This window comes from Dasypus novemcinctus, chromosome 21 (assembly GCF_030445035.2).
Source record: "Dasypus novemcinctus isolate mDasNov1 chromosome 21, mDasNov1.1.hap2, whole genome shotgun sequence".
Taxonomy (NCBI): Eukaryota; Metazoa; Chordata; class Mammalia; order Cingulata; family Dasypodidae; genus Dasypus; species Dasypus novemcinctus.
Window position 1 is genome coordinate 13,435,828 of NC_080693.1, and position 13,615 is coordinate 13,449,442.

At 61.2% G+C, this 13,615-nt stretch overlaps 1 protein-coding gene across 1 annotated transcript in view; it reads left to right on the top strand.

Moving 5' to 3' along the window:
- Positions 1 to 12,890, top strand: part of MPRIP (myosin phosphatase Rho interacting protein) — a 129,968-nt gene extending 117,078 nt beyond the window's left edge. The window contains 8 exon segments of the mRNA XM_023584980.3: positions 1,733 to 1,880; positions 2,616 to 2,733; positions 3,464 to 3,623; positions 4,268 to 4,387; positions 5,155 to 5,241; positions 6,033 to 6,195; positions 7,820 to 7,905; positions 12,194 to 12,890. Coding sequence (XP_023440748.2) covers positions 1,733 to 1,880; positions 2,616 to 2,733; positions 3,464 to 3,623; positions 4,268 to 4,387; positions 5,155 to 5,241; positions 6,033 to 6,195; positions 7,820 to 7,905; positions 12,194 to 12,265 — 954 coding nt within the window. The 3' untranslated portion in view covers positions 12,266 to 12,890.
- The last annotated feature ends 725 nt before the right edge of the window (positions 12,891 to 13,615 follow it).

Here is a 13,615-nt window from a genome sequence, read left to right on the forward strand (position 1 = left end):
CCCCGACAGGCCGTGGTGGCAGGTCTGGGCCTGCACCGGGTCTTACCGGGAGCCAGGCGCTCCCGGCCCTCAAGGGTCCCCAGATCCCCCTCCTTGGCCAGCTGGGTACAGCTGAGACCCAGACACGCTGTGTTCCAGTTGGCAGGAAGTCAGAAAGGGGGAGCTGGGCAAGGGCTGTGCTCCTGGCAGACTCCTGGCGCCGGCCCGTGATGTCCTTCCAAGATGGGCACAGGATGCATCGCTGGGGGCTAAGGTTGCCCTTGTGCCACCGGGAGCCCCCAGCCTGTCCAGATGTGCAGGGTTCATAGCTAAACAGCACACTTGAGGGCCCAGCTGATGCCGGCTACGTTATCAGAATTTTGTCCCTGTCCAGGAGAACAGGTCTTGGCCGATGGCTCCTCCACCACTCTGAAAAGCAGTTGTAGATTGCAAGGATCAGCGACTTAGAAGTTACAGTCTGCTCAGACTTTAGTCCTGTTTTAACACCTGTGCTTTCCAAGGAAGCAGCTGGGTCTTCAGAGAGTTTCTGGTTCAAGACTCTTGACCCTTGCCTTCAAATATTCCAAAGCCCTCAAGCAGCCGGAGTCAGGATTTTGAGACCATGTGTTAAGAAAGCCCACAGGAGGGAGCACGGCGCTCAGGTGGGCCTGGGGCCGGGACGAGGGCTGTCTTCAGACCCGGATGGGGGCCACCACCCTGCTCCACACGGGGTCCCGGGGGGCAGTGCCCGCACAGTGGGCAGGAGCTGAGGCCCGCTGCCCGCCACTGCAGAGCCACCACGCGGCAGGACTGACCCTGGGCTTCAGAACGCGGGGAAGGCGCCGAGTGGCCTCCGGCCGCCAGGGGCCCAGCTGGGGGCGCCGAGCAGGCTCTTGCTCTCTCGGTACTTGCTGTGACAGCAGTACCGTTCCTTCAAAGCCTGACACGCCAATTACCACATTGTCCCATTTTATAAAAGTCAGTAAGAGGCAGGGGCCCCACTCTCAAGTGGATCTCACAGGGATTTAGACCAAGTTGGATTCCGTGCCCCACACCACCCGTCCTGGGCAGCTACCCCGTGGGCAAGAGGCTCGGGGAGCAGGCTCGGGTTCAACACGTGGGCACACCCCCGGTCCTCCCACCTGCATGCTCAGGTAGAACCAGCCCAGGCAAAGTAACTCCTATCGTGTCCAGTTAGATTTAGTGCTGTTAAGTGCTCCTCTTTGTACGCCTATGAAAGGGAAAAGAAACAGGATGAAGGCCAAGAGGGAAGAGACAGTGTAGCCTCTGCTTCCCTCAGTTAACAGCTGAGGAAACTGGAGGTTTTTGGGGACGCACTGGCCAGCAGCAGGGCCACCCAGCCTGGCCCGCGCGGTGCCACCACTAGCCACTGGCAGCCGGGGCTCCCTCCAGTGGGTAGAGAAGGTGAGCCGTGACTTGTCACCATGCACGCCTGTCCAGTAAATGCCTCAGGTGTGGCTGGCACTGGGCTTGCCCTGGTAAGCTCCACGCCAGAAACGGAGAGCCGCACTGTGCACTCCAACCCCTTCCGCCTGGCAGGCAGTCTGGAAACCTGGGGCCGGCACGTTTAGAGTGCCGCCTTTCCACCCAGCAGCCCCGTGGGCCTGTGGTGTGAGGGCAGGATGGCGGCAGGCCCTCTGGTGGCCTGGAGCGTGGCTGCGCCCCATGACGCAGGGCTGGCCTGAGGCTCGGCCCAGGCCTTCAGCGTGCCACTGCTGCTCTGCGTCTCCAGGCCACGTGCGAGCGAGGGTTTGCGGCGATGGAGGAGACCCACCAGAAGAAGATAGAAGACCTGCAGAGGCAGCACCAGCGGGAGCTGGAGAAACTGCGCGAGGAGAAGGACCGGCTCCTGGCCGAGGAGACGGCCGCCACCATCTCAGGTGGGCCGGCCGGGGGTCGGGCGGGCACAGCAGGTGCTTTCTCCACCGAACGCACAGCTCAGAGCAAGACTAGCCTTCCACCCCTTTTGGTTAGGGTGTAAGCTTCATTTCAAGGAACTTTCCCGGGAGGGTGTTTTCTGAGGGGAAGGCTGACTTAGGAGAGTGCGAGGACGAACGGCGCGGAGCGGGGCCCCTGGCGTGTCCTGGTGGGAGGCCGCCTCTGCCCAGGGCCCCCGTCGCTTCAGAGCACAGAGGCTCTGCTGCAGCCTCAGCTCAGACGCTGTGCTCTGCTCCGGGCAGGCACGCTGAGCCCAGCTTAACCGAATGGTGCTTCACAGCGGTTGTTTAGTCTGGCACCAAGGAAGAAAACACCAACCCCAGAAACATGCTTGTTTCATTAAAAACTCGTGCTTGAGTTTAATGTTGATGTTTACTTAATTGGGTTTTCTTCTAACATCAAAAAAAATGGAGCACACAATAAAAAACCCACAGGACTGTGCAACACCGTGAGCCCTAGGGTCAACATGGGCGCTACGAAAGCAACACAGCGAGTAGCACAGTGCTAAAACGACCACGCCGATGCAAGGCGTTGATGACGGGTGGCGCGTGGGAAAGAGCGGCCGCCCCCTCGAGGGGCGCTGGCCCTTCCTGGGGAAGCACTGACAGGCCTGGGGCAGGCACGCCTCCCGGCTGCTCCTGCCCCGACCTGGGGCTGAGCCGGGTCCTTGCTCACAGCCATCGAGGCCATGAAGAACGCCCACCGGGAGGAGATGGAGCGCGAGCTGGAGAAGAGCCAGCGCTCCCAGATCAGCAGCGTCAACTCGGACATTGAGGCGCTCCGGCGGCAGTACCTGTGAGTCGCCTGGGCAGGGCTTGGGGATGGCAGGGGCGGGTGGTACCTTCCAGAGCAGCACAGGTAGGGGGCCTGGGGTGGGTGGTGGGGGCAGTGTGACCCAGTGCCACGGCGCCTCCTCGCCTCCAGCCGCAGCGAGCCCCCCTGTGCCTGGCAGAGCCCTGTTCCTCTGACAGGAAAAAGCAAGTCATTGCTGGAACCCAGAGGCTAAGGCACAACAAATACACCTTGAAATGGCTGCTTTCAGGGTCTCCGCAGCCGCCCCCAGGAGTCGTTCTCTCTATCGGCAGTTGCCTCGGTAGCTCCCAGGGAGAGGGGCTTGGAGGCTTCTCCCAAAGCCTGGCCCTGGAGCCACTGGCTGGAGACCGCCCTGGGCAGAGCAGGGCGGCGACAGGAACTGCGTCCTGAGGCTCACGTCTTCCGGGCGGCCTCGGAGCCGCCTGCCGAGAGACCCAGGGCTGGCCCCCAGGCAGGACGCAGACTCCTGGCCCCGAGCGTTTGGCCTTCAGGAGTGCAGAGCACGTGAGGGCGGGCTGGGCGAGGGTGCACCAGAGGGCTCCCTCGCCTGAAGTGCTCTCCAGCTGATGCTCAACGCACAAGGCCGCGCCGAGGCAGCAGGGCGCGCTCCACGCGCCGCCTCCAGTGCTGCGTTGCCCGCGGTGCATGACTGAGCCCTGGTGTCCGGGGGCGGCGGGCTGGGCGGCGGGGCCTGAGCGGGTGCCGTCCGCAGGGAGGAGCTGCAGGCGGTGCAGCGGGAGCTGGAGGTGCTGTCGGAGCAGTACTCGCAGAAGTGCCTGGAGAACGCCCACCTGGCCCAGGCGCTGGAGGCCGAGCGGCAGGCCCTGCGGCAGTGCCAGCGCGAGAACCAGGAGCTCAACGCCCACAACCAGGTGAGCCCGCGGCGGCAGGCGCTCAGGTCTGGGTGCCTTGGCTTGGCGCCGGGAGTACTGAGCTGCTGGCGTCACGCCTGGGCTGGTGGCTGCAGGGCGGGAAGCCCCTTCCCCTGGGGCGGGGCCGCTGAAACTGCTCGGTTCCTCCACCAGCCGGGTTACTCTTGCCAGCGTTCCCTCAGGACACGGGGCACATCTCTAGTTCAGGCCAGCTGAGAGGGTCGTGTCAGGTTGAGCAGGATGCCCTGGCCTCGGTGGTGCCGAGTCCAGCCGCCAGCACGTCCCCCCCGTGCTGGCCGCCCCGGCTGCTGGGAGCCGCACAGGGCGGGCTCTCGGGGACCCTGGCAGGAGTGGCCCTGCCATCAGTGCCGCCGTGAGGGAGGGGGCCTCGTGGACGTACCAGCACCAGCTGTCCTCACAGACTCCCCACACCCCAACACCCACCTCACAGCTCCCGCAGGGCCAGGGGGCACGGGTGGTGCCCCTCAGGCGCCCAGTCTGCAACTGGACGAGGCACCGAGACCCTGCTCAGCCCCGTGCTTAAAGTCTCATCTCCAGTATCATGGGCAGGAAGCCCCTTTCCCGGAGCGCTGTTGATTCCTGCCCCGGCAGTGCGGTGTCACTGTTGCTCTCTTCTCCCTCAGGAGTTAAATAACCGCCTGGCTGCGGAGATCACCCGGCTGCGGACCCTGCTGACGCGGGACGGGGGCGGGGAGGCTGCTGGCTCGCCTCTCGCGCAGGGCAAGGACGCCTACGAGCTCGAGGTACGCTTTCCAGCCCGGCCCTCCCGCCCTGCGTGCCGCAGGCCCCACCCGGGGTCAAGGCCTGCGCCCTTGGGAGAGGCACAAGGTGCAGGAGACCCAGGAGCTACCCCAAGGCAGCCAAAGATGAGAGTTCACTGCCCGGCAGCCCGAGCCGCTGTCAGGCCCTTGGGGGGCGGAGGGGAGTCACCCACATCCTCCCAGCTCCTCGCCCTCCGACCGGCACACCCACGAATAGTGGCCCCTGGGCTACGGGGCCGCAGGGCTGCAGGCATGGAGCGCGCAGCACCCGAACTCTGGGGTGAGGAGGTCCGTTGTAAATCGGAACGATTGGGTTTGATGTGTTAGGTGTGCTTTTCTGAAGGCACCCACTTAAAAGTCGTCGTGAAAATCTCTCGTGCACGCTTTCGGGGGCAGGGCTGGAGGTGGCTGAGGTCGGCCGAGACGCCGGCAGGACAGCCGGGAGAGGCCACCTCGGGGGAGAAGCAAGTCAGTAACCCCAGAGCTAAGTAAGACCAGGGGCCAGGGGGCCAGGAGGAAGCTGGGGTGATGGTTTGCCTTTGCTTTCACATACGGTTTTTAAGTTTTGAGTAATACTTGAGAGATCTGTCTGGTATCTCCAGTGGCAGCGGCAGAGGCTGAGCAGGCGTGTGTGGCCTTGCCCTGCCTCCCGATGGTGCGGGGGGCGCTGTTCCCCCCACATCTGCCCTGGAAGGCGCTGGACGGTTCTTTGTTCCTGAACCCTGGCCCCCATTTTCCTCTCACCTCAGGTCTTACTGCGGGTCAAGGAATCGGAAATACAGTACCTGAAGCAGGAGATTAGCTCTCTCAAGGACGAGCTGCAGACAGCGCTGCGGGTAACTGCTGCGTCGCCACGGAGGGGGCGCTGGGGCCTGCGGGGCACGGCGAGGTGGCAGGGCCATCCCTGGGCACCTGCGGCTGCGGCTGCCAGGAGGGGGCGCTGGGGCCTGTGGGGCACGGCAAGGTGGCAGGGCCATCCCTGGGCACCTGTGGCTGCGGCTGCCAGGAGGGGCCCACCTCCCTAGGAGCCCAGGTGTTCAAGCTCCCATCTCCCGGGAGCGCCGGCCTCGCCAGGGGCTGACGCCGAGGGGCTGCTCTGGTGGCGCACGCCGCGGTGTGGCTTTCCTGTGCTTCCTGTGCCTTCGCGGAGCACGCTGAGGTCAGAGAGAAACGCCGTAAAGCGGAAGAGACCTCGTCCAGCACGCGGAGCTTGGTCAGGCCCCTTGTCTCCGATGACTGAGTCCCTGGTGGGACCCAGTCTGCCCCCAACAGAGCGGGCGCCATCTCAGCTAGAGCCCCGAGCTGAGCCGTCGTTGGCAGATAGCAGCTGCCTCGCTGGCTCGGGCAGCCCTGGCTGCACTTCCCCCGAGGCCCCGGCAGCTCCCGGGAGCCTCGTTGTCCTGTTTGGATAGAGGATCTCGGGTGGGCCCACCGTTACACTCCCACACGTCCCGCTTCTGCCTCTGGAAAACGGAGGTCAGCGCGCAGCCTGCCTGTAGGTGGGCGGGGGCCTGGGCGCTGGGCCAGCAACCAGTAATTCCCCAGAAGGGTTGTAGCCCCAGGGCAGGCAGTCCTGGGGGTGACGTGCTCTGGCTGCCATCTGATTCTGCATCCTTTTATTCCCAAGGACAAGAAGTACGCCAGCGATAAGTACAAAGACATCTACACAGAGCTCAGCATTGTGAAGGCAAAGGCAGACTGTGACATCAGCAGGTTGAAAGAGCAGCTCAAAGCAGCTACAGAGGCGCTGGGCGACAAGTCCCCTGAAAACACCACTGTGTCGGGATATGGTAAGGTGCCCTTCAGAGCATAAGCCCTTGGTTATTCATCAGTGACTCGTGCCACTGTGGTCCTAGAGTTTAGGTGCTCTTTCAAAGCAGATTTGGGTTTACTCGGGCGGTGCCGAAGGAGCCCAGTGCCCAGGGCGGGAGCAGCCGTGGGCCCGCTGGGCTGGCAGGCGCCCACCCTCCTCACCTGCCCTCCAGTGCAGGAAGCCCCGCCCCTCGCGCACCACTCCGGGGTGCGGTCTCCCCTCTGGGAACGGGGTGAGCATGCTGGCTTCTTACTAGTCAGTCTTGTTTTTCCGTTTTCCTAAAGAACACGGTCGTTTAGTGGAAGCAGCTCTCACTAGTTGCATGAGCCTAAGGTTTTCCATGAAATCTGCAAAAGACCACGAGGGGCAAGGTAGGAAGTGCTCTCCTTGCGCAAATGCGGTGGCAGGGACCCACAGATTCCCTTTTGTTAAAAATACAAAGGTACTGACTCAAAAACAAATTGCAGGGCTGTTTGAGAGCTAACATTTTATCAAGTACCTGCAAATACGTTATTCATGCGCCCTTCATGTTGCTTTTTAAAAGACCAACAAACCTGTGAGAGGATGTTCTAACTCACTAATAGCCAGAAAATTCAGGGTCTTTCTATTGACTAGCCAGGGATGAGGGGTAATGGCAGAACTGATAAATGCCTGGAGGAAAAACTGGTTGGGATTGCTGCCAGGAGGACACGTTGGCCATCCTCCTGGGCGGTAGTCAGGACATGTGCAGCCAAATTTAAACCAAAGACAACAATTGCAAACTGTCAACTAAATCGGGAAGGGTCACAAAATGGTAACAGTGGGTGCTTTTGGGGAGGCGTTCTGGGTGGCTGGGGACAGAGGGGAAGACGGAGGAGGTCCCTTAGCCTGCCGATCTGTTAACAACTCCTGAGAAAGACCAGTCAGTGGAGCGTGTGAACTGGGTGTTTCGGCACTTGTACAAGAGCGAAAACTGGATTCCATCTAGAAGGAGCAAGTAGGGGACTGCTTAAGCCATGGTGTAGCCAAGCAGTAGAATACCACTCCGTCACGAAAAGGATCCGGCAGGTATTTTGTTTTGATGTGGGAAGAGAGCCATAAAGATATCAAGGGAAAAGGAAAGGCCACACAGTGTACATGGTAGTCTTCCCATCTACACGTTTGCTCTGGGGATGGAGGCGTTCTTCGTAAGTCTGAAGGCTAAGACCCCAGACTTTAACAATCGCTCTCTCAGTGGGAGTGGATTAAGAGAAAGACTTGGCCTTTTAATTTTGTGACAGTCCTTTATGGTCAGGAAGGAAGCAGGGAATAAACAAATAATGGGGCGACTGGTCTGCTGAGCGACTCGGCCCCGGCCCAGGAGCCTGTGTCCTGCTGCAGTGCTGCTGCCGCATCCTGGCCGGCGGGGCAGGAGCCCCTGAGGGCACTGCCACGGCCTTCCCGTGCTTGGCGTTATCTAAAGGGGGTCGCGGCGTTCCGTGGTTCTTGGCTTTGAATTCCCGTAAAGTTGATAAAATGTAATTTGCCTTAAGTGTGCAGGAAGCTCGGGAAGGTTTTAAACATTTAGTCTGGACCTAGAGGATTTTAGAAAACGAAAGTAAGGAGTTTGTTTTTTCCTTCAGATATAATGAAATCTAAAAGCAACCCTGACTTCTTGAAGAAAGACAGGTCCTGTGTCAGCCGGCAACTCAGAAACATCAGGTCAAAGGTGAGCCTGGCGTGCGGGCCCTGGGGTGCGGGGCTCGGGCGGGTCCTGGGGAGAGGAGCCCGGACCAGAGCCAGGAGCCAGCCTACCGGCCGGCGCCCCCACCAACACAGAGCCCCTAGCCCAGGCCTGCCCTGACAGCTCCGCGCAGGGGAGGGGCCGCCTCCCGACCACAGTGCTGCGGGGTCGGGCCTGGGAGAAGCGGGGCTTGGAGCAATTCTGGCCTTGGCACACCGACCCAGGTTTCGCCCGGCCGTCCTGCCCTCCTGCCGTCGGCCCTGTTGCCCTCCAGGGTCACCCGTGCCCAGTCCCTCAGTACTGACGTCAAGGCCCTGGCACGAAGAGGCAGCCTGCATGCCCCCGGGCTGCGTCGTGGCAGCCCCGTGCGTGCCTCCGAGCTGGGCATGCACCCTGCAGCCTGGCCCTGGGCGTCCTCCGGTGGGAGACGGGTGGAGGGCGGGGACGCCGCGCTCATCTGGGGTTTACTGTGCCTGTTGTCTTACTTCTGCTCTTTCCTCTGACAGTCCGTAATTGAGCAGGTCTCATGGGATAACTGAAACGAGCCTGATTCCAGGTCCCCTGTCATGTAGGTACCACCTCACCACCCCGGCGGCCCACTCTGCATGCACTGCTCACACCACACCACACGCCTGTTTCATGAGCACTTTATTTCTATCCATCCTGCTCCAGCCCACACAGGAAAAACCCAGAGTTTCTTCTAACTTGCAGGGCGCTAACTGGCACGAGAACTCTTAGCAGGGTGGCGCCCTCCCAGCTCGGTGGGCAGGCCCAGCACCGCGTCGGGGCGGCTCCTGGCCCTGTCAGCATGCATGCAGGCGGCCTGTGCAGCCCAGGAGCGCACACGTGCCAGAGGGAAGCCCCCGTGTCTGATCAGGAGGCGCCACGGACAGGCCAGCGCGGGGCAGGCGGGTGTGCTGGCTGAGCGTGCTCAGCCGGGCAGAGGTTGCTTGTGGTAGCTTCCAAATTCTCTGTCCTCAGGGCTTCTAGGTAATCCTGAGGAATCTGTAAGTCATGGGCTGCAGCTTGGAAAGAGGGCTCTGAAGAGGCAGGTTGCAAATACCCACTACTTAGTGAGCTGCAGAACCAGCTTATAGCAAGTAAAAATAGTTCCAGGTATTGGGGTGTGAATATTTCAGCAGCACTTTTTTTCCTAAAACAAAATGAAAGCATCTCACTGGCTGCCGCTCAGGGCTTTGTCGTAAGGAAAGGACAGGCGCGTGCGTGAAATGCTAGCCAGGAAAGACCTAGCACCACCGATGTGCACCGAGGCTGATGCCCGTCCCTAGCCCAGTCCCCTTGCGAGGGCTGGCCGCTCTGCAGTCGAGCCGTGCCAAGAGCCGGCCCTGCGGGCGGGGCGGGCTTCCTGCCCAACCGCTTGACCTCCGACTCAGTTACTAGGATGGGGAGACGCCAGGAAGGCCCCCCGGGGACCCCGTGGCAGCGGCGGCGGCTCGTCTGGCACCCGGGCCTTCGGAGGCCCACAGACCGCCGCACCTGCCGGCCCAGGGGCTGTGCTGAGGCCTGGGGAAGTGTGACCGCCTGAGGACAGGGCTGAGAAGAGCCAAGGACTTAAAGACTGGTCAGTTCAGTTGGGTTTGCCTGAAAACTTAGTTCGGGCTTTTTTCTTTAAATGTGACAAACACTCTTTAGTAAAAGGAAAACTTGATTTTTCTTTGGTGTAGGGTTTTCTTACTTAAGATTCGACTTCTGTTTGAAACTGAACTGTTACCTTCGACCTTTGTCTGAAGGAGCTTGAACGTCTGGCGTTGGTGTGTGTTGTCGCAGTGCTGTGGCCTGTTGCCCACACCTCTCGTGACAGGGATGGGACAGGCGGCCTCCGCTGGGCCCTACCCACTCAGGACAGACAGACAGTGTTCCCGGGTGTGCACACGGACCCTGCGGGGCGCCGAGACGAGTCTGGCTTCAGTGCCAGGGCATGGAGGCGCGAGACGCGCTCTCGGCGGGCGCCGCCTCGGGGCTGCACTGGAAAACCCTTCCTATTGGCTGAGAAATAGCAAAAGTAAAGATAGTGAGAAAATCGCCACCCTCACCCAGGGCAGGTTCCGATTCCCAGAGAAAGGTTGACAAACACCCCCCAAGGAGGGGTCTTCCCACACTGCTGGAGCTGTTCTTGCCCACGTAAGGAGAGAGGCGTGCCCTGGGTGGTGCCGGGCCCCAGGGGAACATGCCACGGCCAGGCCCCAGGGGTCACGTGTGCTCCTATGTTTGGAGACACACCACCCCCCCCCCCAGGAAAAACAGGAACGAAGTTGCCCAGAAACAACTGCTCGTGGTGCTGTTGGTTACAGGGTCTGATGGAGATGGACATGCAGGTTCTATTCATGTTGTTTCTTTATCCTGCGGCATTCGAGGATAAGCTGGAAGCTGGCTGCTTGCTTCAGAGCAGCACAGCCACTGCTGGGACTGAGAGCAGAGAGAAACACCCCCTTGGGTTCTTCAATGGCGCTCTGCGTGACCTCCTCAGCCTGGGTCCAGTGCCCATTGGTGGCATGCGAGGGCCTGCTGGGCAGAGAAACAGGAGCACGGCCTTTCTGTGGGGAGGGGCAGGGCGCCGGACTCCCTCCAGGCCACCCGCAGTGGCGCTGAGTGATCAGAGCCCCGAGGCAGCACTCTCTGATCCCAGGACAAAGGGCAGGCCTTGCACTCAGAGCCACGGAGGTCGCGAGGTCGCTCGGCGCCCTGCCAGGACCCCCAGGCCACCCAAAGAGCTCTTGTGGCCGCTGCGCGGTGCCCTCCTCACCCCGCCTTGCTGTGACTGCCCCGCACGCAGCGTGCCCGTCCACGGGTTTCTGAGACAGTGCAGGCAGGCCAAGCCCGGGGGCACACTCGCTGGCCCCGCAGCTGGCTCCCTGCAGCCCGCGTGGGCAGCAGGCAGTGATCACGACGGGATGCCCCCAGCCGGCCTCCCGAGGACCTCCCTGCGCGGCCGCGGAGCACTTGGTCAGGCCTCGGCACGGGCAGGGGGCCGGGGGTTTTGGCGCGCACAAGGCTGGCGGAGGGGCAGGCCCCGGCCTGTGCATCTGCGCTGCAGGAGGAGGAAGACGCGGGCACCAGGACCCGAGGCAGGCGTGTGTGTGCAGGGCACCACGGGAGCAGGGGTTCCGGCCGCAGCCCTGCCGTGCTCCCTGGCCGGCTTCAGAGTGCCCGATGCAGCTCGCCCAGTCGGTCCTCCGCAGCAGTGGGCGTCAGCTGGGACCTTTCAACAGTAAAAGAGCCGTGTCCCCTCTGCTTCCCACACGCATACGTATCCGTGCACGTCCACGGTATGAAAGATTAGCAGAGCTGTTCCAGACAGAGCTCACCCCCCTTCCTTCAAGCACGGAGGGGGAGCCTCGGGGCTCCCTGACCTTGTTTGAAAGCGCCTATTCTGAGGCTTCTGGCCCGCCCAGGGGCTCCTGGCGCTTAGGGAGCAGGCCTGGAGCCGGCCCACGTCCCGTCCGCACGGTTCTCCCAGGGCAGGTCTTGCTCAAGCTGCTGTAGTGTTCCCGTCTTAGCAGAGCCGGTACTTTCCCTGGCTCTGGCGTGTAGCAGCCAGGTAGACCTGGGCAGAGCTGAGCATCGCCCCCGTAAAACGGGACCCTGGGGTTGGCAAGACTAGATGTGATGACCGAGGAACCAGGGCCATTGTTTTTTCATTCTCCGTAAAGCCATGGTTCTGTTTGTTTTCTCATCCAGAAATGAATTCTTTGGGAAAAGGGCATAAAATGCCATTCGTCTCAGAACACGCAGATTTAAACTTGACCACAGTCTCACACCAACAGAGTATTGGTTTTAGGTTCTGAAAACCTTAGTAAATGGACTGGCAGATTCCTAGCTGCCTGATCAGCCCCCTGGTGGGCTCTCGCTGGGGAGAGCGGAAGGTGGAGCTGAGGGGGCAGACCTGCCGGGCTGGGTGGGCCACGCGAGCGGGGGCCTCACCCCGGGGGGCACAGCAGGTTCCGTTCTTGGCACCTTCCCCCAGCTAAACCAGTGGGCCCGCTGCTTGTCTCGAGAGCCCTGAGCTCCGCATTCAGCTTCCTAAACACGGTCTCGTTTCTTTTTCCTCCACGTAATTCTCTGAAGGGGACACATAACTTCTGCCTGCTCCACCCCTCAGCCCTGCTCAGGGCCCTCAGCATGCCCCCCAACCCCGCGAGGAGGCCGCCCGCTGCCTTGGCTCCGCCCTCTGTGCGCCCTCTCGACGGCTCCGGGACTCGGCCCGACCTGCGCGGCGGGGTTGGCGGCTGACGGTCTGTCTGTGTCTCCCCAGAGCCTGAAGGAAGGCCTGACGGTGCAGGAGCGTCTGAAGCTCTTTGAATCCAGGGACTTGAAGAAAGACTAGCCGTCCCCACCCAGCCCGAACACGCACCTCCCGGCTTGCGGCGACACAGCCCGAGCGCTGCTTTCTGCCTGCACCTGTGTTTTTTATTTTTGTTGTTGTTGTCGTCGTCCTAACTGTGGGTCTGGATGCATGAGAGACTGGCTCGGGGCGCGCGCCCTCCCAGCTGCGTCCGTGCCGACTGCTCTCGTCTTCGCCAGCGCGTTCTCTCCATGGTATTTCTAAGACGACCCGTGGGGGCCGGGCGTCGTGCTGGGCCCCTCCCTGGCTGTAACCCGCCGCCCTGACCGTCAGTATTAGGGCCTGCGCCTGGCCACGAGCTAGCTGGGCACCGGGGTTGGGGTGGGCGTGGAGGCGGGCACGGGCCCGCTGGCAGAGCAGGCCTTGAGACAGGAAAAGCCGTCAGGACCTCTGGCATCCGGCCTTGCTCTCAGCACTGACCGCTCCCCAGCCCCTGGGAGGAGCCAGAGGTGGGGGCGCAGCCTGGGGCGGCGGCCCCTGCACCTGCTCCTCAGATGCAGCCTGAACCCGGCCCAGGTAACTGCGGGGGCTCGGCTGCAACCTGAAGAACTGTTGAAAGCAGCCATTCCTAATTTTGTTTGTTTTTTATTAAATCTTGCACAAAATACCAGGCACCCCTCTCGTTCCTTCTTGGGTTGTTCCTCTTTTGGTCACAGTGACCCTGGAGTTTCCAGGACTGCTTGGAGTGTGGCTCTACAGCCTGGAGTCCAAACCTAACTCCACAGGGCGGATTCCCGGGGCGGCGCGGGGGAGCTGCCTTAGCCTTTCTGCAGAGAAACTGCCTGGCTGCTTCTGAGCGGGTTGGGAGGAACCCTTGCGTTAAGTCAAGGAGGAAGTACCGAGGACTCTAAATATCGGGAAAATGGCCCATTGGGGTGCAAGAATGCTGCCTTAGCTCTCAACTCTGGAAAGTTCTGACAGCAGTTTACCTTTAAAAGAGCCTGAGAGAACAAGAGAATAAAACTTGACTAACAATTTTGCTTTTCCTAACAATTTGACAAGACTTTTTTGACTTCTTTAAAACAATCTCTGGCACTTGTGGAAAGTCTCTTTAAATACTGGTGTAGCCCTTAAAGGGCCATAAATCCCGCGGAGACAAGGAGCATCAGTCTGCTCCCTTCTGGCAAGGCGGGGTGTGGGGACAGACACGGGGCAGCCCCTCTGCCCAGGCAGGCTGCAGCCACCGTCGCACAGCTTACGCTGTAGTCAGCCTCGTGGTCTCTGGGAGTAAAAATGAAAAAATCATCTGGCTCAATTCCCGATTAAGTTCATGAACAAGGTCGCCTGGGAGAAGTGTGACCCGTTCCCCGGGCCGGGCGGGTGGACAGAGCA